The 22,748-nt window shown below is 40.9% G+C and overlaps 1 protein-coding gene across 1 annotated transcript; it reads left to right on the plus strand.

The window, feature by feature from the left end:
* The first annotated feature begins 1,439 nt into the window (after window positions 1-1,439).
* On the plus strand, window positions 1,440-19,350 carry dsg2.1 (desmoglein 2, tandem duplicate 1). Its single transcript, XM_033622530.2, has 14 exons — window positions 1,440-1,594; window positions 7,071-7,190; window positions 7,303-7,458; window positions 7,677-7,818; window positions 8,910-9,070; window positions 10,828-10,962; window positions 11,189-11,374; window positions 12,288-12,724; window positions 12,835-12,977; window positions 13,437-13,658; window positions 14,057-14,299; window positions 15,625-15,755; window positions 15,943-16,260; window positions 17,572-19,350. Exons 1-14 carry the CDS (start codon window positions 1,550-1,552, stop codon window positions 18,679-18,681), a joined length of 3,549 nt encoding a protein of 1,182 aa, XP_033478421.2. The 5' UTR covers window positions 1,440-1,549; the 3' UTR covers window positions 18,682-19,350.
* The last annotated feature ends 3,398 nt before the right edge of the window (window positions 19,351-22,748 follow it).

Genomic DNA, 22,748 nt, shown 5'->3' on the forward strand with positions numbered 1-22,748 from the left:
TTAATGTGTTGTAAATGTTAGACCATTTTACAAACAAAATGCGTCATTTTGGCCACAGAGATTTAGTATAGACCTGTGTGTAAACTGTTAAAAAAATATAACATCTGAATGGACAAATGTGTTCAAGAAAATGAAAAACTGATCACAAACTACTGTAAAGAGCCTTGTTTATATTGGTCCTTTAGACTTGGGCAAAATATTGTAGTAGCTACAGTTTATTTGACAAGGACAGTAAAGCTCAGACATTATTGTCCTTTGCATATGGCAAAATGAACCTTTACCTCTGGCACTCAAACTCTTCCTATCTATGTAAATATTGTCATATATATATATATATATATATATATATATATATGTATATATATTACAACAGGGACAGGTTGTAATAAAATCTAACAACAGAAAAAGATCTTAAAATTAAAAAAATTAAATAGCTTTTTTCAACTGTAAATTATGTTATTAGTTTCACCAATTTAGTATCTGACAAAATGTCTCCCCTTCTGTTCCTGAGATATGAGCAATGGCCAGAAAAGAGTTTTTGCAGAACATTATGATGTCACAGCGAAGTTGACTTTTTGGATACAAAATGTCATCACTTCATTATTTCATCCTATTAGACATTTGTGTGAAATTCTGTCATAATTAGCAGATACATTTCTGAGTTATGGCCAAAAACATGTTTTGTGAGGTCACACTGACCTTTGACCATCAAGTTCTAATCAATTCATTGTGAAGTCCAAGTGGATGATTACACCAAATTTGAGGAAATTCCCTCAAGGTCTTCTTGAGATATCACCTCCATGAGAAGAGACAGACATAAGCTCACAGTGACCTTGATCTTTGACCACCAAGTTCTAATCAGATCATCTTCCTCTTAAAGTGGATGTTTATTCCAAATTTGAGGAAATTCTCTCAAGGTCTTCTTGAGATATCACCTTTACAAAATGAGATGGATGCAAGGTCACAGGCACCTTTGACCTGTGAGAACCAAAAACTAATCAGATTATCATTGAGTCCAAGTGGACATTAGTGCCACATTTGAAGAAATTCACTCAGGTTGTTTTTAAGATAACATGTTCACGAGATTGGGATGGAAGCACACCCTGAAAACAAATGCCTCCAGCAAGGGCCATTACAGAGGCATCAAAAAGGACAACAAACAAACAAAAAAAAGCAATAGTTATATCCCTCCCACTCTTCTGACCCACAATTTCAGTCTTCCTGTCAGCTGAGAGAAAGCTGTGGTTTTAAGTTTACTGTAAACAATCACATCAGAGAAGGCTAGGCCTCCTTTTCAAACATTACATAACACATTAATGATACTAACTAAGGTCGCTTTTACCATAGGCTTTTACACACACACACACACGCACACGCACACACACACACCTGTCCTAAGGGTGTGTCTGTGGGTGGTGGAGCACTCCTCCTCCTTCATAAGCCGCCTCCTCGCCTCCATCAACAGAGTCGGTCCGGAACTCTTACCGAGACTTGCCACCGGAACATTTATCTGTTCACTTGATACGGATAGCGGGACTTCCCTACAGTCATGGTTCGGGTTTCTTCGCCCGCGTTTGTTTCGCTTCTGTTTGTGGTGAGTACACAAAGACTTTACCGTCTTTTAACTGCCGTGTTTTTTTTTTTACTGTTACAGACTCAACCGTGTTTTAGAAACTTTCTTTTGTGGTTAATAACTCTCAGTGTAGACTATCACGACTTCGTGAAGGTCTAAACTCCAAACGTAAATGTTATACTGTTGTTAGAATAGTGTTAGAGTTTCTCATTTTACTTGTTAGGCTGTTATTTACCTGCAGGCAGAAGTCCAAGTTCCATCAACTCACAAAGAATCCGTCCCTTTATCACAAACAGGTAGTTCCACATTACCTGTCTAAAACTCTTCAATAAGATCATTAGTTGTGTTTACTCCCTCTCTTCGCAATCTAACTATCTTGCTCATGTTGACCTGAACAAATACTTGGCTGCCATGGCAACACAGGTGTGGGCTGTGCTGTCTTCAGTTTCTCAAGACAGAGACATTTCATGTCTCATCCAACAACTCTGTACATAACCTCGCCCTAACTGTGGAGAGCTTGTTGATATGAGTTGGTGTACTTTGTTAAATCAGCCTTAATCAAACAAGACAAATAAACCAGAACATTTTGTGCGAAAAAATCTTTTTCAAGCTGTAGAGGGCGCTCCATACCACATTTTTAAAATAAAATGTAGATTTTCAACAGTTTGCACTAAACTGTCAAGATTTTGAGCAGGATCAGTCAGTAACACTACTATACAACCAGAAACAATGATTATCAGCTGAAAAAATGGTTTTAGGGTTTAGTTACTCTTTAAGTTTTCACTGTCCTGCTGGCACTGGACGTCAAAATGACATCAGAAAAATGTTGGACTCTTTCGTTGGACAGACATAAAAGTTAAGTTGGAATGAAAATCAGGTTGATAATATTTTAAATGTCTTAACAACTTTAGAATAACACGTTATTGCATGGATGGTAACATTATGACATTTTGCAAACATTGGGTTTTGTTCTCCATGCCATCAGACTATATGTTGGTAATCTATGTCAAGAATACGTTGGCAGGAGTTTGATTTTGGGTACTTAACAACACAACTTAGAGCCAACAAAATGTTGATGTCATCTGTTGTCAGTATTGTGCATCAAATTGATGTTAGATATCACCACCTTAATTCAACCAAATATCAACATCTAAGGATGTTGGTGTCCAGTTGGGTGGAGTTTTGCAGCTCTGGGCAATAAGATTCCTGAACTAGTCAGCTGTAATTTAATTGACTGACCACAGTAATGTTTTTTTTTTCTTTTTTTCTGACCATAATGCTTTTTGATGTTGCCTTTTGCTGATTTAAACCAAGACCAAATTCACATTTAATAGATAGCTGTTCTGTGACCTTTGGGGGGTGTAAGTTGGAAATTAAAGCTTTAGAACAACATGTCATCATTTATGAGTGCATAATTCTCCTTAGGAGAGAAAGAATAGCAATGACCATAGAGATATTATTATACATGAATAATTAAGGTCTCTTGTGTCGTCTTTGTGCTCAGTAACTGTCTCATACATGTCATGTGGGGACAAAGGTGAGTCAGACTTTCTCCTCACTTGTCAGAGATGTGAGGCCACTCCCTTCTGAGAAAGTCTATCATTACTCTTCTGTCATCCAGACATGCCCATGCATTGACCGAACAGGTGAGGCCTAGTTAAATCTACTGGGAGTGGTAGGGTGTGTCTGTGTCTCCTCTGAACACAAGCAGCTCCGCAGTACCTGACCAGGCCGGTGGATGTTTTTACACAGCGCAGGCCAGGCAGGGCCTCACAGTATCTCAAGGCCGTGGTGCTTTATACAGACCAGGTCCAAAATTAAAACGTTAGTGAACATGTTGTGTATCTTTAGAATTACAAGGCTACTCTAAGGTAAAGTCATGCCAGAATTTACATCCCATAAATTTAGGTGAAGCGGCCAAGATGCATTGGCTTCCTGCTGTAAATAGGTCTGTTCTCATGTGCCATGAGTTCTCCCTAGTAAAAAAAAAGTAGAATACAGTATACTAAATGTAAGTATGCTACAGCACACTGAAGTGTACTAGCAGTCGGACTATGAAAATGGGAAACCTATTTTTGTACTTAATATATTGTAGTTGTAGAAAAGCTCAACTTTAAGTACTTTTAGTGTACTTTACTGTACCAAAATGGGGCTATTTTAAGTATACATAGGTACACTTTAAACATGCTACTACATATGTATTTTCATACATACTGTAGCCTACTTGCAGTGAAATTAAAATACATTTTATAAGTACAACATAATTGACTTTGAGCATACTCAAAATGTACTAGTAATAGACAATTCACATATTTATATTCAATAAATAGCATACTCGTAATCACACTTTATGTTTATTAGCATGATAGTGCACTATAAGGAACAGTGGTATACACTTTTAGTGTACTCTGCTACACTGTGAGATACATTAAAAATACACTTGCAAAATGTAATTTATGGGATTTCAAATGTGTTTTGAGTACACTGATGTAAGGCTTAAAGTTAACTTGTTTTTTTAATTACAAATACACTTGCAAAATACATTTTTAAATGAGTTAAAATACTTTGGAATATGGGGCGGCACGGTGGTGTGGTGGTTAGCACTGTCGCCTCACAGCAAGAGGGTTGCGGGTTCGATCCCGGGTGTGGGAGCCCTTCTGTGCGGAGTCTGCGTGTTCTCCCCGTGTCAGTGTGGGCTTTCTCCGGGCACGCCGGCTTCCTCCCACAGTCCAAAGACATGCAGATTGGGGACTAGGTTAATTGATAACTCTAAATTGTGCGATAGTCTGGTGACCTGTCCAGGGTGTACCCTGCCTCTCGCCCAATGTCAGCTGGGATAGGCTCCAGCCCCCCCGCAACCCTTAAGAGGATGAAGCAGTTAGAATGACTTTGGAATATGCCACCAGGCAAAATCAATATTTATACTCTTTATAATTATTCACCAAAAATCAATTAGAAGATCTAACAATTAGTTACAAAACAGTATGCATGGAGTGTTGCTCGGCTATTAAAAAGGTGTCCCTCTGGTGCTGTGTCGTGTGGGGTTCCCATTAGTGTATAGCTGTTGAACAAAACTGAAATCTGAATTACTTAAGAAAGCCTTTATTATGTCATATCTTTTTTAGTAGCAGTTAAAGACATGCAGCCTGAGCTGACATACTGCAGCCGAGTGTGAAAAACAGTTGTGTCAGTCAATTTGTTTAGATTACAGATATGAAGTTGAATTTCTGACTGTTCTGATTTCTCAGATTGGTCTAGGAATGATAAAAGTGTCAACAAAATGGCCTCAAAGCCAACACCTTCCATCAAATCCAAAAGACCACTAATAGAAGTTATACAACTCAATAAAAAGGACCTGAAAAGCACACTCAGTTTGTTTATGTGTGGTTTAACTTGTTAACTAACCAATTCAAATGTCTGACCTTATTAAATAAGCTAATTAATGCTCTCTAATGGGCCTCAATATAGGTTAATCACAGGGGGGATTGATACATCACAGTATTTCAATACTTTTTGTGGCAATATTGTATCGATACCCAGATGCCAATAATTTTTTTTATTATGTAAATTGTAACTTTTGGTAGCCTAATAGAATAATGAATTTAATTGTTATTTCAGTGGACCAGATACATTTTGCTACAATAAAAAAACTGAAGTGAGATACTTAACCTTTAAAACTTATCTTTTATTAACTTATTAGATAAAATAGATCTTATTAGATGAAACAGATGGTGACAAAGTTTTCCTGTGTGGACATAATTTACAGTTGAAAAAAGCTATTATATCACAGTATATGTCATTGCAATACTCAGCATATAGCTAAACTTTTAAAATTGTATGGTGACTTAAGTATTGTGATAATATTGTATCACAGGGCCTCTGGTGATTCCCACCCTATTTATCATATTAAGACTCTGTCACCAACAATGAAGCCTGTCTGAGGGTTATGCATTCACTCATGAAGTGGAGTTACAGTTGGGTAAATTTTATTGCTGCATTGCAATAACGAGGACTGATGACAAAGACAGTTCAGTGCTTGATAAAAGCGGTATCACCATTTTCAACACATAAAATGCTATTGTCGACTTGCCAAGCTGGCTTGAGCAGCTGATGCATGTCACACTATGCACACGTCATAATTAACATGCAGCAATAGACACTAGAAAAGGCAACAGTCAGTACGCACTAAACAAGGTCGAACATGTTGGTTCCCACCCTCTCTCTCCAAGCGGCAGGTCAAATTTCAGCCAGACTGAACAGCGGGAGGTGAGATCTGCAGCAGGAAATGAATGTTTCTCTCCCCACCTACATGAACAGGTTGCAAAAGTTGACACATCTTCTCAGGACTGTTTGGGTGTATACAGAGGGTGCTTAACTGACATCTCACTGACTATCTCATGTTTATTTTGTTCTTGTGAGAACAGGACACCGGCACCTTCCATTCTTTTGAGTGTATGTGATGCACAGCTCCACCAACTTCACACTGGGCACAGCCCTAATCAGCCAGAATAACTGGAAACATCTGTGTGGGTTAATGAAGGACAGGGCTGCTGGTGGCTGTTTGGGTGCCTTCAGTGCAATCGCTTTGTTTCATATTTAATGAACTCTCAGGAAGTTGACAGTTTCAAGTTTCTTTAGTAGTATTTTTTAGCATAAAATTCTATTCTAAAATCCTTCATTGGTATTAGTAGCATATTAAAAGAAGTTTACAAAAGGATTAAAAATCACTGAGATCACTAAGATACTCCACGGGCTGCGTTGGAAGCCTGACCATGTTTTTAAAAATGTCATGCTCCCTCTGACTCGGATAGTAGCTACATTTAGTTTAGTTCCACAAAATGCAGTTTGAACTGTGAAATGAGAGAAAACTAATGTTTCTAAAAGTTGTCTGGGAATATGTAAGCATAACACTGGGCTGTTTTGTGTAGGTTTCTCTCATGATTCACTGTTTAGCATTTTTTTCGTATTTTCTGGCACAGCTGTATCCTGTGCTGTGATTTATTGATATGCCAACCTTTAGACTGACCTTTAGACTTTAGACTGCAGCTGAATTTACATACACATGTGGACAAGGGATGCACGATAATATCAGCAACTCAGCGGTATCAGCCAGTACTGGCTTTAAAATGAACTATCAGAATTGGCCAACATGCTTTTTCTTATTTGGCACAATGAATGAATATTACATACATGAAAAGAATTGTATTTCATGTCCCCATCTGCTGGTGGGCCATCACAATAAGAGTATGCATGCATAATATGATGTTAATTCCACTACAGAAGAGACTTGATGATCACTAAAACTAGGTGGGAAAAAAAGTGGACACATTGATTTATCGTAGTATAGTATATATATAGTATATAGATAGTATTGGTTATCAGCCAAATAAGTTGTTACATAATGCCATATTGGAAATTGGCAAAAAAATCCAATATTCATAGATTAATCTGTCAAGTAAGGGTTCTTTGTAAAGTAATTACATCTATTGTGTTGCAGGCTATTGTGGTGATTGCTAATACTGCAGAAAATCTGGTAAGAAAAAGAAGAGAATGGATCATCCCTCCAACGACACTGAAGGAAAATGTAGACTACAGTCAAAAGGAATCCATTGCCAGGGTGAGTCACTGAGGCATGAATGTACAGGTTGCATGCGTTGCTCTTGTGAAAATACCTACCATTTATATCTCTGGTGTAGTGCAATGATCAGGTCCTCTGCTTTGTGTTTCAGATTCGCTCAGATTTTGAATCTCAGTCAGACATTACGTACTCTCTAGAAGGCGTTGGTGCAAATAAGGAGCCCTACAATGTGTTTGTAGTCAACTCTAAAACTGGATTCATCCGTGTGACCAAAGTGCTCGACAGGGAGGAGATTGATACATACAATGTGAGTGATACGTGACAGGTTCTCTTCTGTTCTGTTGTACTTTTTGACTTTGATGCCACTTTTTCCGTCAAGAGATTCAGTAGTTGATGCTTTTCTCATGACATATTTCAGTATTTGGCAACCATTTGCTACATATCAATGCCGCAGACATGCTTGCAAATGGATGTGCTAAATCAGATGATAAAGACAACAACATTAAGGAAACATTTCTGTTTTAGTTGTCAGGTATTGCGAAGTACACAGATGGCAGACTTGCAGAGAAAGACATTTTCATACGAGTCAAGGTTGTAGATGAGAATGACAACCCTCCAGTGTTTGGAGTCATCAAGGCCGCGGAGGTGAAAGAGCTCAGTGCTACAGGTCAGTGTTTCTACTCCACATAATTCCCATTCTAATATGTGATGCTTCTGTAGTAATCCTATATGACTGAAGAGTATATTGTATATGCGAGATCATATATTTTATTACCTCTTTCTACTGAGCTGTTTAAGGTCACATTATATACATGTTTACTGTAGTTACTGAGAGGCTCCAAGAAGGGTTGGTTGAAGATGCTACAACAAATCATCTTTATTTAGCTCAATACCAAGCCTCTTAGTTATTTCCTGAGGAAAATCCTGTTCAACACACCATATGAGCTCACAATTTTCATAAAATCATGAAAAATAAACTGCTTTAAAAGTTTAGAGTGAGTAATTAGCTTTAAAAACTGCTTGAACTGACATTATAAAGGTACGTAGCAGCTACCAGCTCTGGGAAACAGTTTGACAGTTAGGTTTTCAACCATGGGACAAGTCATGCATTCAGTAACAGCATTAAAGGATAACTTTGGTATTATTCAACCTGAACTTTATTTTTGTGTCTAAGTGACTAATGGGAGGAAGAGTTTCTGAAAATGATCCAGTATTGAGAGAGACTGCTGCAAGTGGTAGCTGCATAACAGGCTACAAGTTTGTTTTTGTCATTGACAGGCTCTGATCATTATAGTGAGTGTCTGACAGCATTATGGAAATGATCCCTTTAGAGATTTACCTTTTTGATAAAGAGCAAGATCCTTTTTGTTTAACCAGAAATAGCCCCAAAATCGCCATCACCATTTCCACCAGACTCTATTTAATTAAACTGTAATTTTATTATCGTGAACACACTTGAAGCTCGACAAAAACAAAATAAAACTAACAAAAAATATATTGGTTCAACTCTGGTTCAGCTGAAATAAACCAGTCATATAAACAGATAGAGAGATAGAGTCCAGGTTAAAAAATACAGAAGTCACCCATTAAAGTTGCACTGCTTTCTGAGGTCAGTTTGCCTGTTTCTTCTGACCTGGTACACCAGCAAGGGTGAACTTTAATACATTCAGTTTGCTGTCATCAGAGCACACCATACTGAAGAAAGTGGAACTTACACTAAGCCTAATGATTGAAATTATTTTAATGCTGTTTTTACAGGGACTTCAGTTATGAAAATAACTGCAACTGATGCTGATGAACCAGGGACAGTGAACTCTCAGATCGCCTATTCCATCATAGATCAGAGTCCACCCCATGACATGTTCTCCATTTCCAATGAAGGGACAGTGTACGTTAAAAATTCTGCCCTGGACCGAGAGGTACAGTATCAATTACATCCACAGGGACAATGCCAATTCTAGAAAACTGAAATTCTGCACTGCATCAATGTCTGCTAATCCATTAACCAATCACATTCAGTCAAGATGATATTAACAAGTTGGTAAAAACAACATGATGGATTCCTTCCCCTATAACAGTGTACTTCTTTGCATTCTCACCTTCATGAATTTTATTTTATTGTTAACTCTTATACCAGTTGCTTGGTGACCTGTACATTCTTAACAGTGGACAACAATGGCAGCAGCAGGTGAACCATAAACTGTAAAAATAATGGACGTAGCTAGTGTGACATCACCAATTGGTTTGTGCACTCCTGTTTTGAAGCCTTGAGTTTGGCATTTCAGCTGTCGCCATCTTGGGTTTTTTGGAGCCAGATGTGACCATATTTGGGTGAGAGGCTGGAGCTGTGGAGGAGCAAGGAGTGGATCTGACTCAGGAGCTGGGGACACTATCAACAGACAGCCTCTCACTCAAAGTGGCTTGCCCTTTATGGATAACTTTAAGATTTAATAAAATGTAAATGGATGACTTATTTAAAAATTCACCCCTGTACAGCTGCCATGAATGTTGAAATTAGCTATAGAGACCAACAGCTGCACCTGCTGTTGCCATTTCAGGACCCTCCAACCAACACCTTGATCCCAACAAAAGCATGTGGTTAGCTTTAGAGAAAAACATCATGGTTTGGATCTACATTCAAACAGGCAGCAAACACAGGCAGCAAACACTGGGCTACTGGGTGAAAGTCGGGGGTTTGTTGGAGTCATCCACCACCCCTCCCTCTCACTCCATAGGGACTTTCAACCTCCTTATATTACGATGTTACAGGCACCGTTTTAGACTGACACTGTGCAGCTGCATATCATTCTGCGGCATCACGTGCTGCACGGCTGTGTTATGAACTAACGCCGCCTGTCTGTGTATCATGCAGTTGCGGCAGGAGCCTTCCAGCTGACCAGCAGCGTAGCATAACACTGCAAAAGGTTCTGTCTAGCCGTGTTACAAACTAATGCCGCCCAGCATATCATAGTTTAGCAAAAAGTGGCTTTTGGCGTTAGGTGTCTGAAATCACTGACAAAGTGGCAGGATTTGACGACTTTGGAATGACAACCGGCGGTTGGCTTCATTTTTCAGCCGCAGAGTTTGCCACTTGAGGTGGGCAGCAACATCAGCCAATACAGGTACACTCTTGGATTCAGCTTCAGACCACAAGTTGGTGTCACGGTCTGATTACAGGCAGAAAAACCTACTAAACAAGCATATGTAATATACCACAGACATCAGCCCCAACTGTGCTGCACCAGAAGTAAACAGTTGTAGATCATCAATCATATGATTTGCTTCAGCTGAAGTTCACTTTAAAGTATCTTTGAAGACACCACCGTCTCACCCACTGTCACTGTGCCTCTGGTACTTCCACAGGATGTCTTGGCACCTGTAATATGCATGCCTCACGTATTTTATAAAGTACTTAAAAGTAAGGTACATTCTGTAGCTCTATTAGATTATTTTGGAAATATGAAAACATACAGCAGAGTCCTTAGTTCCTGCTCTAATTCTGAGTGGCTTTGGACAGCCTGCACATTCATTCAGTGGCTGTGACTCCCATAGCTGCTGAACATGACAGTTGTTACTCTGTCTTATCCAAGATGCACCCAAGCAGGGTACATTCATCATAGTTCACCTTTCAAAGTTTACACTTTATTTCTAATTTTCTAATGTTTTCTAATTTCAGAGAGCAGATAAGTACACTCTGACGGTTAAAGGTCAAGACTTAAATGGCAAACCAGGGGGACACAGTGCAACCACCACTGTTACCATTAAAGTCCTGGATGTGAATGACAACCCTCCCACTCTGGAACATGAGCAGGTAGTCTTCTTTCTCATATTCTTCTATATCAACATATATACCCTGTATATTGGTGTGAGCAGGGGTTTAAGAGTTGACTGGTTACCTTTGATGAAAAAGAAGATATGGAGATGTTGACATGCTCATGATGTCACAGATCACACATTAAAGTGTTAAAAAAAATTTTAGTTAAATATGGCAGAAATTAATCCTGTTCCCTTCATCTCATGATGTATTTTACTTGCAGTATGAGGGCAGCATTGAGGAGAACACAGATGGTGTGGAGGTGATGAGGATCAAAGCAGAGGACCTGGACCTGAAAGACACAGAAAACTGGGAAGCTGTGTTTGAAATTGTCAAAGGCAACGAGGCTGGGTACTTCAGCATTACAACAGACCCCAAGACCAACGAGGGCATCCTAATGCTCGACAATGTAAGGCAGTTTGAATTTATTAGAATCATATTTGTCAGTGTCCCAGTCTTTTGTGTGATGAACGTGTTAAGTGCAATCAGCATGCTTCACACACAAAAAATGAAAAAAGTCATAAAAGGAGTAGGCATAGACACGACAAAAAATCATCTTTATTCAGCTCAATACCAAGCCTCTTAATTATTTCTAGAGGGAAATCCTGTTCAACACCCCGTATGAGCTCAAAATTTTCATAAAATCATGAAAGATAAACTACTTATAAAGGTAGGAGCCCGCTAAAAGTGCTTGTTTTTCCAGTAAGTGTCTGAAAATATTATGGAAAAGATCCCTTGAGAGATTTTCCTCTTTGTGTAAGAGTATGATACTTTTTGTTTAACCAGAAAAACCCCCAAAATTGTCATCGCCATTTCCACCAGACTCTTTTTAAATAAACTGGAATTTTATCATTGTGAACACATTTCAGGGAAGCTTGACAAAAACAAAATTAAAAAAAAAAACAAAATAAATATTGGTTTATCTGTCCACCGTTCCAACAATCACCAACTCTGGTTCAGTTGAAATAAACCCTTAATTCACCCTGTTAGATGTGAAAATATGCTGACTCTATAAACGTTAAAATGACCGTTTATCTAAATGGTGTCTGGTGGCTTTGGCGATGGTGATTTCAGTGCTGTTTCTGGTTAAACAAAAAGGATCTTAAACAAAGAGGTCTGGCTATGTAAGGATACATCATAAAAGGGATATGTGTAGACATGACTAAAAAAAATAATGCTGATGTATGCAAACATGGTTTCTTGAAGGGAAGTGACCCTGGAACCATTTGACAATCCCCCAGAGTTTAGAAGGATCATACCCATTTAATCACACCTGTGGGTGCAAAACTGTCAATAATAACTTTGTGTTTGCCTTTTGACAGGCTGTGGATTATGAGGATGTGAAAGACCTTGAACTGGGACTAGCTGTGAGGAACAAAGCTCCACTATATGATGGATCTGGGCCATACGCTGGAGCTGGTATAAGTTTCGGAGGGGGAGCAGGCGGGGGAGGAGGAACAGGAGGGGGAGGAGGTGCAGCAGGTTCAGGTGGTGCAACTGGTGCTGGTGGTGGTGCAATTGGCGCAACTGGTGCTGGTGCAGGAAGTGGGACAGGAGGATCATGGTGGCAAAGTGGGACCTCAGTTAAAACCTATCCAATCAAAATCAATGTGAAGAACCAGCCTGAAGGGCCAAAATTTGACCCCAAAGTCAAGGCTATTCCCATCTCAGAGGGAGGCAACTCCGTCAATATTAATGATGTTATTAGCATCTACCCGGCAATTGATGAAGACACAGGGAAACCAGCTGAGAATGTCAGGTCAGTGCAAACACAAACACATATACATGGAAGCCTTTGCAGTTAAAATAATGTTAGATACATTTTCTACACCCAATGATAATGACTGACACAGTATGTTTCTGTTGTAGGTATGCCAAGGGCTCAGACCCTGACAACTGGCTCACCATCGACCCAGAGACAGCTCAGATCAAACTGAACAAGATACCTGACAGAGAATCTCCATTCCTGGTCAATGGGACATATATTGCTAAAGTACTCTGCATTACAAATGGTACATTTTCCCACTTTGTTTCTATTCCAGCTTCAGAGTATGTAATACTAGTTAGTACTTTGACTGTGGAAAGGTACAAAATATCCAGCTTTTTGCAAATCTACAAGCCCTGCCACTAGTGAAGATGTAAAATGTAAAGTTTGTTTTGTGGATGCCTTTAGAGGAAATGTCAGTGGCATTGTGAAAAAGTTAACGACAGTCTTCCCTTTAGATTATGAAATTTGTGCAGTGTTGTCATTTTCATCCAAGAAAGCTGCTCGATAGAAGTAGGATGAGGATTTGTCCACCTGGCTGTTTGTGGAGAAAAAATATAGATGTTATAAACAGTCCAGTAGTCCAATTCACATTAATAAAACACCTGTTGTCCACCAGCAGGAGGAGTGAAGCGTTTGTCTATAAAGAATGGAAATAGGAACAGAAGAAATGCTGAATGATCTGTTTTTCTTTTCTCCAACACAGATATGCCTGCCAAAACAGCCACTGGCACAGTAGCCATCCAGGTGGAAGATTTTAATGACCAGTGCCCCACCCTGACCAGTACCTTCCAGACTATGTGTACCACAAAAGATTCTGTTTTTGTGAGCGCTAAAGATGAGGATGAATTCCCTAACGGACCTCCTTTTGACTTTGTCATCATCCCTGAGGGCACTCAGGGCAAGTGGCAGGTGGAGCATCACAGTGGTGAGGAGATCCTGATAATTATTAGTTAGTTATGTAAATAAATATATAAAAACATACAAATAAATATAAAATTAGAAATTCCCCTGTGTCGACAGGAGTCGGTTTCTGCCACAGATTGGTTTCTTGGTTTTACACCTAGAAGTTGCCAAAGTGTACATACACATACCAGTGCTTTAAGCTTCACAAGTTATGGCCTCAAGACTAGCATTAAACTTGTTTGACTAGGATGCTTGGCATGCATCTTAGAACAGCTGACTACCAGAATGTCTGAAACTTTGTTTTTCCAACTAGAATGTGGAAAAGCCTAATTGAAACTTGAGTCTTTTATTCAGAATTCTGTAAACTTTAAAGTATATTGACTTATTAAACTTGTAATATGGTTGTTTTGTTGCCGGCAGACACTGCAGCTATCCTGAGGAGCCAAGAGACCATGTGGCCTGGGGTCTATGAGGTGACTTTCGAGGTGAAGGACCAGCAGGGAGAGGCCTGTCCAGAACCACAGAAAGTGTCGGTCCAAGTTTGTACCTGTGAGGATGGGTTGGTGTGTGGGAAACGAGACGCTAATGGTCAGCCCGTCAAAGGATCCAAGTTAGGACCTGCAGGCATCGGACTGCTATTCCTGGGCCTGTTGCTGTTACTACGTAAGTATGATGTGATGCTCATTCTGATGAAGGGTTGTGTGATCAAGACAGTCCTAAGACTGGCTGAGTTTACTTTTAGTGTAGACCAAAGATGTGTGTATGAGAATCCACATGTTTGCTGGCTGATAAAAGCCAAGGAGTTCTCCATACCTCAGTAAAGCCTACCAAACTGCACAAGCCATGTACAGGAAATGGCTGTCTATCCATCCATCCATGAGGCAAACAGAAGTTTGGCAGGGACCCTCTACACTGTCTCAAAGACAAGAGATTTTGAGCACCTGAAAACCTGCCTTCAAATATGAAGTATTTCTCTTCAGCATATTAAATATTCATGACAAAATAAGCATCAGCTAAAGTAAAGTACATCCAAAGGTATTTTTCATTTATGCTCAAAAAATCTTCAAGGCTGTTTTTTTTAAATGACTACAATTGAAGCTGATTTAAAAAAAAAAAAAAGCTTTCAGGTACTTTAAAATGCTCCACCAACCACAAGGAACCAGTAGTTTCAGTGGGAAAATTATTTCGATGACAGTCTCTAACAGTCCCAGTTTTGTTCAAGGTTAATTCCAAGCGGGAACCTCCGAGGCTGAGAAACGAAGCCAATGCGGAAGTGCCATAAACTGCAGTTCATGAAACGTTACAGCCTGGTACAAAAACGGTTATGGTCTCTCTAGCTCATTTCCACATTCATGGCAACTTTAGAAGGGGTGAATTTTTATATAACTTACCTGTTTACGTTTTACTTAGGCTTAAAGTTATGCATATTTAAGGGCGGGGCCACTTGATTGATAGACTGTCTGCGAGGCATCACTATAGCCAATGAGTTGCTAGCCTTTCATCCAAAATACGGTCACTTCTGGCTCCAAAAACCCAAGATGGTGACGGCTGAAATACCAACTCAAGGCTTTAAAATGGGAGCCCATAAACCAATGGGTGATGTCACAGTAGCTATGTCCATTATTTATACAGTCTGTGGATAATTCTGAGCTCTTTACTTTCAGATGTGATTTTGGGTCTATCCAGCAGGTGGCAGTAGCTAAATCTGACAACACACTCAAGAGACCAGACTGTGAGACTAGTCAAAACATATCAGACTAATTACTACAACATGCAACTTAGGTCAGAATGTTTATAGAGCTAGTATTGGTAATTAAGAACTACAGGGTTGCTTATTGTAAGAGGAAACATAACCACATTGTGTTGTGCAAGATGACCTGAAATAGCACGTTCTTTTTTAGAGGACCTATGAGGACCACTGCAGTTCTCTCACCATATTTTAGGAGCCATTAAGTTTGACTAAAACGTCGCTGGTCTTGTTTTTACAGTCCTCCTTCTGTTGCTGCTCTTCTGCCAGTGTGGGGGAGCTGGAGCTCTGCCAGGGGGCTTTACTGAGATGCCTTTCGACACCAAATCACATCTCATTAACTACCGCACTGAAGGCCAGGGAGAGAACACAGTAAGACAACGTATTTACCTTTTAAACACTGACCATCACTGCTAAGGGCAGGAATATTAGCAAACATACTGGTTACTTGCTGTTGAGATAATGTTCGCTTGAAAGCTGCAGTTAGTGGTTGTTTGACTGCCAGGCAGCAGAAAACTGTTGACTCTGTTCTAACATTTGGACCATATATCTTTTACAGGATGTGCCGCTATTGAACATGCCAACACAGGTGGATGGAAATATGGTCGCCATGGGTATGGGTAACAATACTTTAGCAATGGCGCCCGGGGCAGGTATTGATTTCCAGAAATCTGTCACTTCAATGGATGGGATGAATGGGGCCATGTATGAAGACGGTTATGCAGGTGGCTACAGAGAGGAAAGATGGGGGATGATGAACCAGGTGATGGGAAATGGCTGCTACTCTGAGTTTGAGGGCAGAGAAGCAAGAGTGGGTGGAGAAACGTATGATGGCATGGCTTTGCCAGACCACTTCTTGCGACAATACTACACTCAGGTGAGGAAGAAGTCTAATATTGCTACTTCTATTTACTTTCTGTAACCCACGTTCAGATTTAGTTACCCTGGGTGTAATTATCTTAATTGTTTTTAGATGAAAACAAATCCACCTAGATAAAACAGTTGAAGCTTGAACAGCTCAACTGCAAATGTTTGTGCCATGACAAAAAAATCACACAGTGTAGTTGTCCTGTCAGGTAAAGCAAAGGTTAAGTTTGGTCTGTTCTCTTAAAGGGACATCTCACCAAAAATACAATTCTGTCCTACCTGTTGTGCTGTTTATCAATCTAGATTTTTTTTGGTGTGAGTAGCAAAGTCTTGGAGAGGTGAACTGTCCCTTTCAGACCCTATTCCAAAGATTTAAGTGCTAAATAGAGTACTTGCAGGTATGACTTTTTTTTTGGTAGGCTAACATGGAAGTCAGTGTTGCCTTGGTCCCCTTGTCAAAAGCGAGACTCAAGAACTAGCACCACCGCTAGCCATCAGCTAGTCTCGCACGAGTTGCCATGTAAACACAGCAAGCCTGCAGGGCGAGCTAACTGACCATGGTGAGAAATTATGCTATGAAAGTGGAATGAATTACGTCTTTTCAAGTCAGTTTTGCATGCCGTGGCTTCAGGGCACTTGGATTACGACGGACGACGTTTTTGAAATGTTTTATTACATTTTCAAAATGTGGGTTCCATGCACTTCAAGAGTAGCTGTTATTCCGGCTAGCTGTTATCCTCCGATACCCTGAACGAGTTTTGTGGAATAAAAAAACTACACTGGACTTCTTGTCGGCATGAGGGTCATTAAGTACTGTCTGTATTTTCATTCTAAAGTGGCCAGTTCCTTTAAAATCTGTACCACATAGAGGCTGTAAAGCTGTGGTTGGTGTTATGAAGTTCTGTTGTCTCATTTAGCCAGTCACACAAAAGCTTCAAAATTCACATGTCAGTACTTGCTGACGTGTTCTCAGCCTGTTAACCACAGACCTTATTTCAGACATTGAACCAAAAACCCAACAAAAAAACACCCATTGACTTCAAGAAGATAACTCATGCTGTGACATGCTAACAGCTTATGAACACAAACTTAAAAGTCTTTGAAGAAAATGGACTGGGCACCACCATGGTTTTACACTAGGATGGCAGGCATTGTAAGTTGTAATGTTGTCTGAACATATGCATGCCAATGAGATTTTTGGTATTTAATTTAGGGTGACACTAGCAAATTAATGTAAACTTAAATGAATGCCAAAATGCCCTAAAAATCCACTGGTCCGTCACAAAAAGGTAACCTTGGTGATAATTTTCTTTTTCAACAGAAGGTGAGCAGTGGAAACGAGAACATTGCAGTGAAGGATGGTCTGCTGGTTTATGACTACGAGGGCCAGGGCTCCCCTGCTGGCTCAGTGGGCTGCTGCAGCCTCCTGGAGTCTGACAACGACTTGCAGTTCCTCGATGACCTTGGGCCAAAGTTCAAGACCCTGGCCGAGGTGTGTGGAGGCAAGAAGATAACAACTGAAGTCAAACCACCTGTCACTCCTCTACCCAGTGCCTCCATCAATACTCAGACCTCAGTATCAAGTGTGATGACTGCCCAGCAGCTGCCCCCTCTACCCAAGCTGCAGCCAACCGTCCCTCAGACTGTGGTCAGGGAGACATCTGAGCGTTCTCAGATAGTGAAGGAGAGCACAGCCACAATGAAGGAAGGAATGACTACAGTGAAGGAAGGAAGGACCACAGTGAAGGGCGGGGTGGCAAATCCAGGCCAGATGCTTGTGCTACAGCCGCAGCATCAGCCCGTCTACTACACCACCACCCCTGTGCTGCAGCCGATGCAGTATGTAGTCCAACCACAGGTTCAGAACACAGTACTGCTCACTGAGGCACCAGCCACCAACCTGCAGGGCTTGGTACTGGTTAACGGCACCCAGACTGCACCTGCTCAAGGCATGGTTGTTCAGGGGCAGACAGTGATGTCTAGTGGACAAGCCCAGGGCCCCAACATGATGCTGGTGGAAAGGAGTGGAGTCCAGGGGGGTGGTACCAACCTGATCCGCACTGGCAACCTCTCTGGCTCCCAGACCATGATGGCGGTGGGGGGTAAGGTCCCTGTAGGGTCAGTGAAAGCACTAAACGGGAGCCAGACCCGCCTCGTGCAGGGGGGCACTCTGCAGTCAGGAGGGCTCTCAGGATCTCAGAGGGTCCTGGTGGTCGGAGGGCAAACAAGCAACGGTGGGCAGCTGGTCCAGCAGGCAGGAGGCCTGTCCCAGAGGAGTGGCCTCTCTAGCGCTCAAAAAGTCCTCTACAGCACGGGCAGCACATCCACCGGCTCTCAGAGCAACATAGTGGGTTCCTCTGCCACCACAGTGAGCACAACCCCCACCTACCAGAAGGTGGTGGTGCAGGAGACAAGAGAGATCATCAAATGAGAGACTGTCAGGGCAAGAGAGGACCTTTCCAGTGATACCAATAAAACTGTTCCTCTGGACTGGTCCAGGTGGTGATGGGATGCTTGTGGGACTCAACAAATGCAAGACAGCTAACAGAAAGTGGGCAGGATCCCCATATTACCTTCTTTACATTTGACAACACATTTTAAAAAAGAGTTTGTCAATCCCAAATAAGCAGACTCCGGACAGAGGTCTGGGGCGACCCAAAGCAGAGGCAGCTTTACAGCACATGGTCAATACTCCAAATAGGGTAACAAATAAATAAAATGTAAATGATAAAGTGGAATAATAATGATAGCAAGCTGATCAGGTGGAAATATCCTAGCAGACATCTCCAATGACTTTATACTGTTATGGACTTGTTTTTTTTTACTTGTTCTCTTTCTATGCTTCTTCCTGCAGTGACACAGAATGTACACACAGAATCATGTTCACTATACAGTTAGTAAATCCTCATGTTATGTTTTATGTTGTCTCTTGTTCAATCGTCTGTTATCACATATTATATATTTTCTGTTGTTTTGTACCAATTAAAAAAACAAACAAAAAAAACCTATTGGTCAAATATGGAATGTCTTAGCCAAAGAAGCTGAAAATGAGCATATGCTGTGTTTTGACATATTCTTAATAAAACCCAAATAAAACTAACCCTCTGGTTCATTCATTTTTCAATGTTTCTCAGGTAGAAATGAGAGCTTCTGGTAAGAAAATACAGCTTAACTTCATGTGCTGCCCAAAATATGCAAATTTCAGTGAGAGAAGCTCAAACAGACATTATGGTGCCTGATAAATACCGTTCTATACTACTTTGTATTACAGTCTCATTGGTAGTATTGTCAGTAATTGCAGTAGCAGTGTTGAGGGTACTGATAGAAAGCGTAATCGCTGAAATGGAGGAAGACGGGACAACACTGAGGCTGTGCATCTCTTAAAAGTGAAGTGTGTGAGCAATAATTAGTATCTAGTTTCTCAAAAGGACAGGAAGAGGGTACTTGCAGTAGCTCTGGTTGAGAGTGAGAGGCTGTCAGCAAATAGTTTGTTGGGCGCAGGGAAACAGAGATCTGTGTGGGTACATGAGACCCTAAAAAAGTACAGGGTAGACCAACCTCTTTTTGTGGATGTTTTTTAGCCAAAAAGCTACTTGAATATCAATGAGAGTAGGGATGCACCGATCCACATTTTTTCACTTCCGATCCGATCCCGATACCTGAATTTGGATATCTGCCGATACCGATACTATTCCGATACCATTGCTCTGTTTGCTTTAATATTATTATTATCATTATTGTTGATTTTATATGAGGCTGTAATAAACTCCTCTCTACAGGCAAGTATGATATGTACGTATGTATGCATGTATGTCCCAAAAGGCAACTTGAGGTAAGTATAAGGTCAGAAAAGCAGGAAATCCTGTTCACAGGAAAAATCCCATCCTGAAAACAAATATGCAACTGTAAGGGTTTCAGATTGGTTGTCAATATTTATTAAATTCCAAGACAGTGTTAAACTACTAGTGCAATATACACTATCAAAAAACAAAAAGTACCTGTCATATTAATCTGAACAGCATAGATACAAATCAAATAGACACTACTATGTAGTAGTGTTGTCACGGTACCAAAATTGGGACCCATGGTACGATACCAGTGAAAGTATCATGGTTCTGAGTAGTATCATGACAGCGAAAATGAGGCAGATGTGCCTTTTGTCATTTATAAAAAGATAAATCACTTTTCTATAATACATCAATGATATTTCAATGGAATAAATTACTTATTGACTTATTCATACTTCAAAAACGGCATCAATAAGTGATGAACATAGGGGGGATCAAAATAAAATAAAAAAATAAAATAAAAATCAACCAGCCACCCTCCTCCTCTGACAGGTCCCTTCATAAGTAATGAACAGTCCCTAAAGTGCGGTGAGGTTGGTGGGCCGTTACCTGCCACAGAGAGCGAAATGTGAACGGCTCGTTTCTTCTCTGACACATCATATACCTGTGTGCTGCCACAGTTCGGCTGTTCAGGTACTTTTGGGCAATCATGACGCCAAGAAGAGGACATTATTGGACCTGGAGTCGGACTTCTGTCACCGGTAAGCCGTATTTGACAGGAATACATTCCCGTCTGTGTCTGTGACCCCCATTCAACCCACAACCGTCAGGATTTGCCGTTAGTTTCTGCTGCTGGTTGAAATCTGTACTCGCACAGCGTGCTGAATGATTTATTTTGCACGCACAAAACTATTTTTACTCGCAAATGCCAGTAAAATGCTCACACCATAGAGCTCTGTAGTGGAAAACAAATCACTGTAGCATAGCCTAACCTACAAGTAAAAATAAATTAATAATAACACTGCTTGAAGATACTTAATAGCTCAGTTCATACCTGAAATGCCACTGGATACAAACTACTGCAGTGGCATATCGAGTGCCAGGTGGACAGCTCGCGCCGTTATTGGACGCCGCATGGACACTCATGCTCTTGCGATTGGACTTTGATCTTATCCCACAGCAGTGGTACCTGAGGTACCCTGGTACTACGGTACTCCAACATTATGGTATCATATGTACCATCGTGTTTTAGTACCGCGGTCAGTGCAACACTACTATGTAGCAATCATCATATCATTCCAGAAGACAACGTGAAAGCACAGACGCACCTCGTGGATCGTAAATTTCCGCAGGTGGATCGTAAATTTCCGATCCATGAATTATGTTGGTATCGGAACCCGATACTGATACTGGATCGGATCTGCCCCATCCCTAAATGAGAGTATACTCACTTCCTCCTCAGTAACCTAACCATCTACCTAGTAGTACACCCACCTCATCAACTACCATGACACCGCTGCTCTTCAGCTTTTGTTAACCACAGACCTTATTTCAGGCATCTAACCAGAAACTCATTCAAACAACTCACTGACTTCCAGACGAGGGAACCGGGAGTGCACATTCCTGATGCACTCCATAGACCTGAGAGGCACATATGGATACTTTACAAAACAAGGCTGAAACTGTAGATCCTGTACATATCAATGCAGTTTGATGAGTTCGGATTATAACTTAGACGCATTTGTATGCATTTATTTCTTGTTAAACAAAAATTTGTTTTATGGACATGTCTAGTAATTGTAATTGTTTTGCCACTTTGCCCAAACCTGAGCGTACGCAATACCTTAATAAATTAAGGTTGACTGCCATCATGTCAACCGATCTATAGGCTGAGATTAAGCTGGAGTGGACAGTCTGATGCTGCTATACTCTATGACTGTACTGCAGCAGCCTCCCACCCAAGATATTAGCCATCCATCAGTAGTGACCATCACCAGTGTTGGGATTCACAGGACCACAGATGATTTATCATTTGGTAAAATCATCACTGGGCATTTAAAGGCTTTTTCCTCTGCATACTCTTTGTTCTCCAAACAGAGAGAGCTATGTGACACCCATCTCCACAGGAGATCTCACCTCACACCTCAGTGAGTCCTAAAACTTGATTGGACAAGACCTTTACAGTGACATATGACTGATGTCACAGGCATCTGTAGATCTGTGCTCCCTTCCGCAGATCGCTCTCTCTTGCTCTGGAGCTTCAACAGCTCACACCTCTCTCCGGCTGGGCCTGGAACAGCAGAGGCCCAGACCTTTGCTCCTTGCCCCAACCACTAAAGGGAGAGGAACTGATCACAGACTCTCTTGCAAACACAAGGTTTGTAACTAGCTTTCCAGCAACAAGGAACTAAGTGAGTTAGCACCCAGCGTCTAACTCTGCTAAACCCTGAGCGACCAGCTTCCTCGGAGTTTCACCTTTGGGACAAAGGACTCAACAACAGCCTTCTTCTGCTGGCTAACAAAGCAGCACACCACCAAGTGACTCTTTCTTCCATCCATTCAAGGATCGGTAATGCAACAACTAGGGTTGGGTACCGAAATTAGGTACTTTTTGTACTTGGTACCGATTCACGTCGGTACTACCGAGTACCAATTCACTTAAAATGAAACGGTGCCAAATTTCGGTACCCGAGGTGGAGGCGGAGCAAGA

Source organism: Epinephelus lanceolatus, chromosome 6, assembly GCF_041903045.1.
Source record: "Epinephelus lanceolatus isolate andai-2023 chromosome 6, ASM4190304v1, whole genome shotgun sequence".
In the NCBI taxonomy this organism is placed as follows: domain Eukaryota; kingdom Metazoa; phylum Chordata; class Actinopteri; order Perciformes; family Serranidae; genus Epinephelus; species Epinephelus lanceolatus.

Bases quoted from the DNA above. Each gene is read 5' to 3' on its own strand.
- dsg2.1 (XM_033622530.2), top strand. From the start codon at position 1,550: ATGGTTCGGGTTTCTTCGCCCGCGTTTGTTTCGCTTCTGTTTGTG. The intron at 1,595-7,070 runs GTGAGTACACAA...ATTGTGTTGCAG, and splicing joins TTGTTTCGCTTCTGTTTGTG to GCTATTGTGGTGATTGCTAA. The intron at 7,459-7,676 runs GTGAGTGATACG...TTTCTGTTTTAG, and splicing joins AGGAGATTGATACATACAAT to TTGTCAGGTATTGCGAAGTA.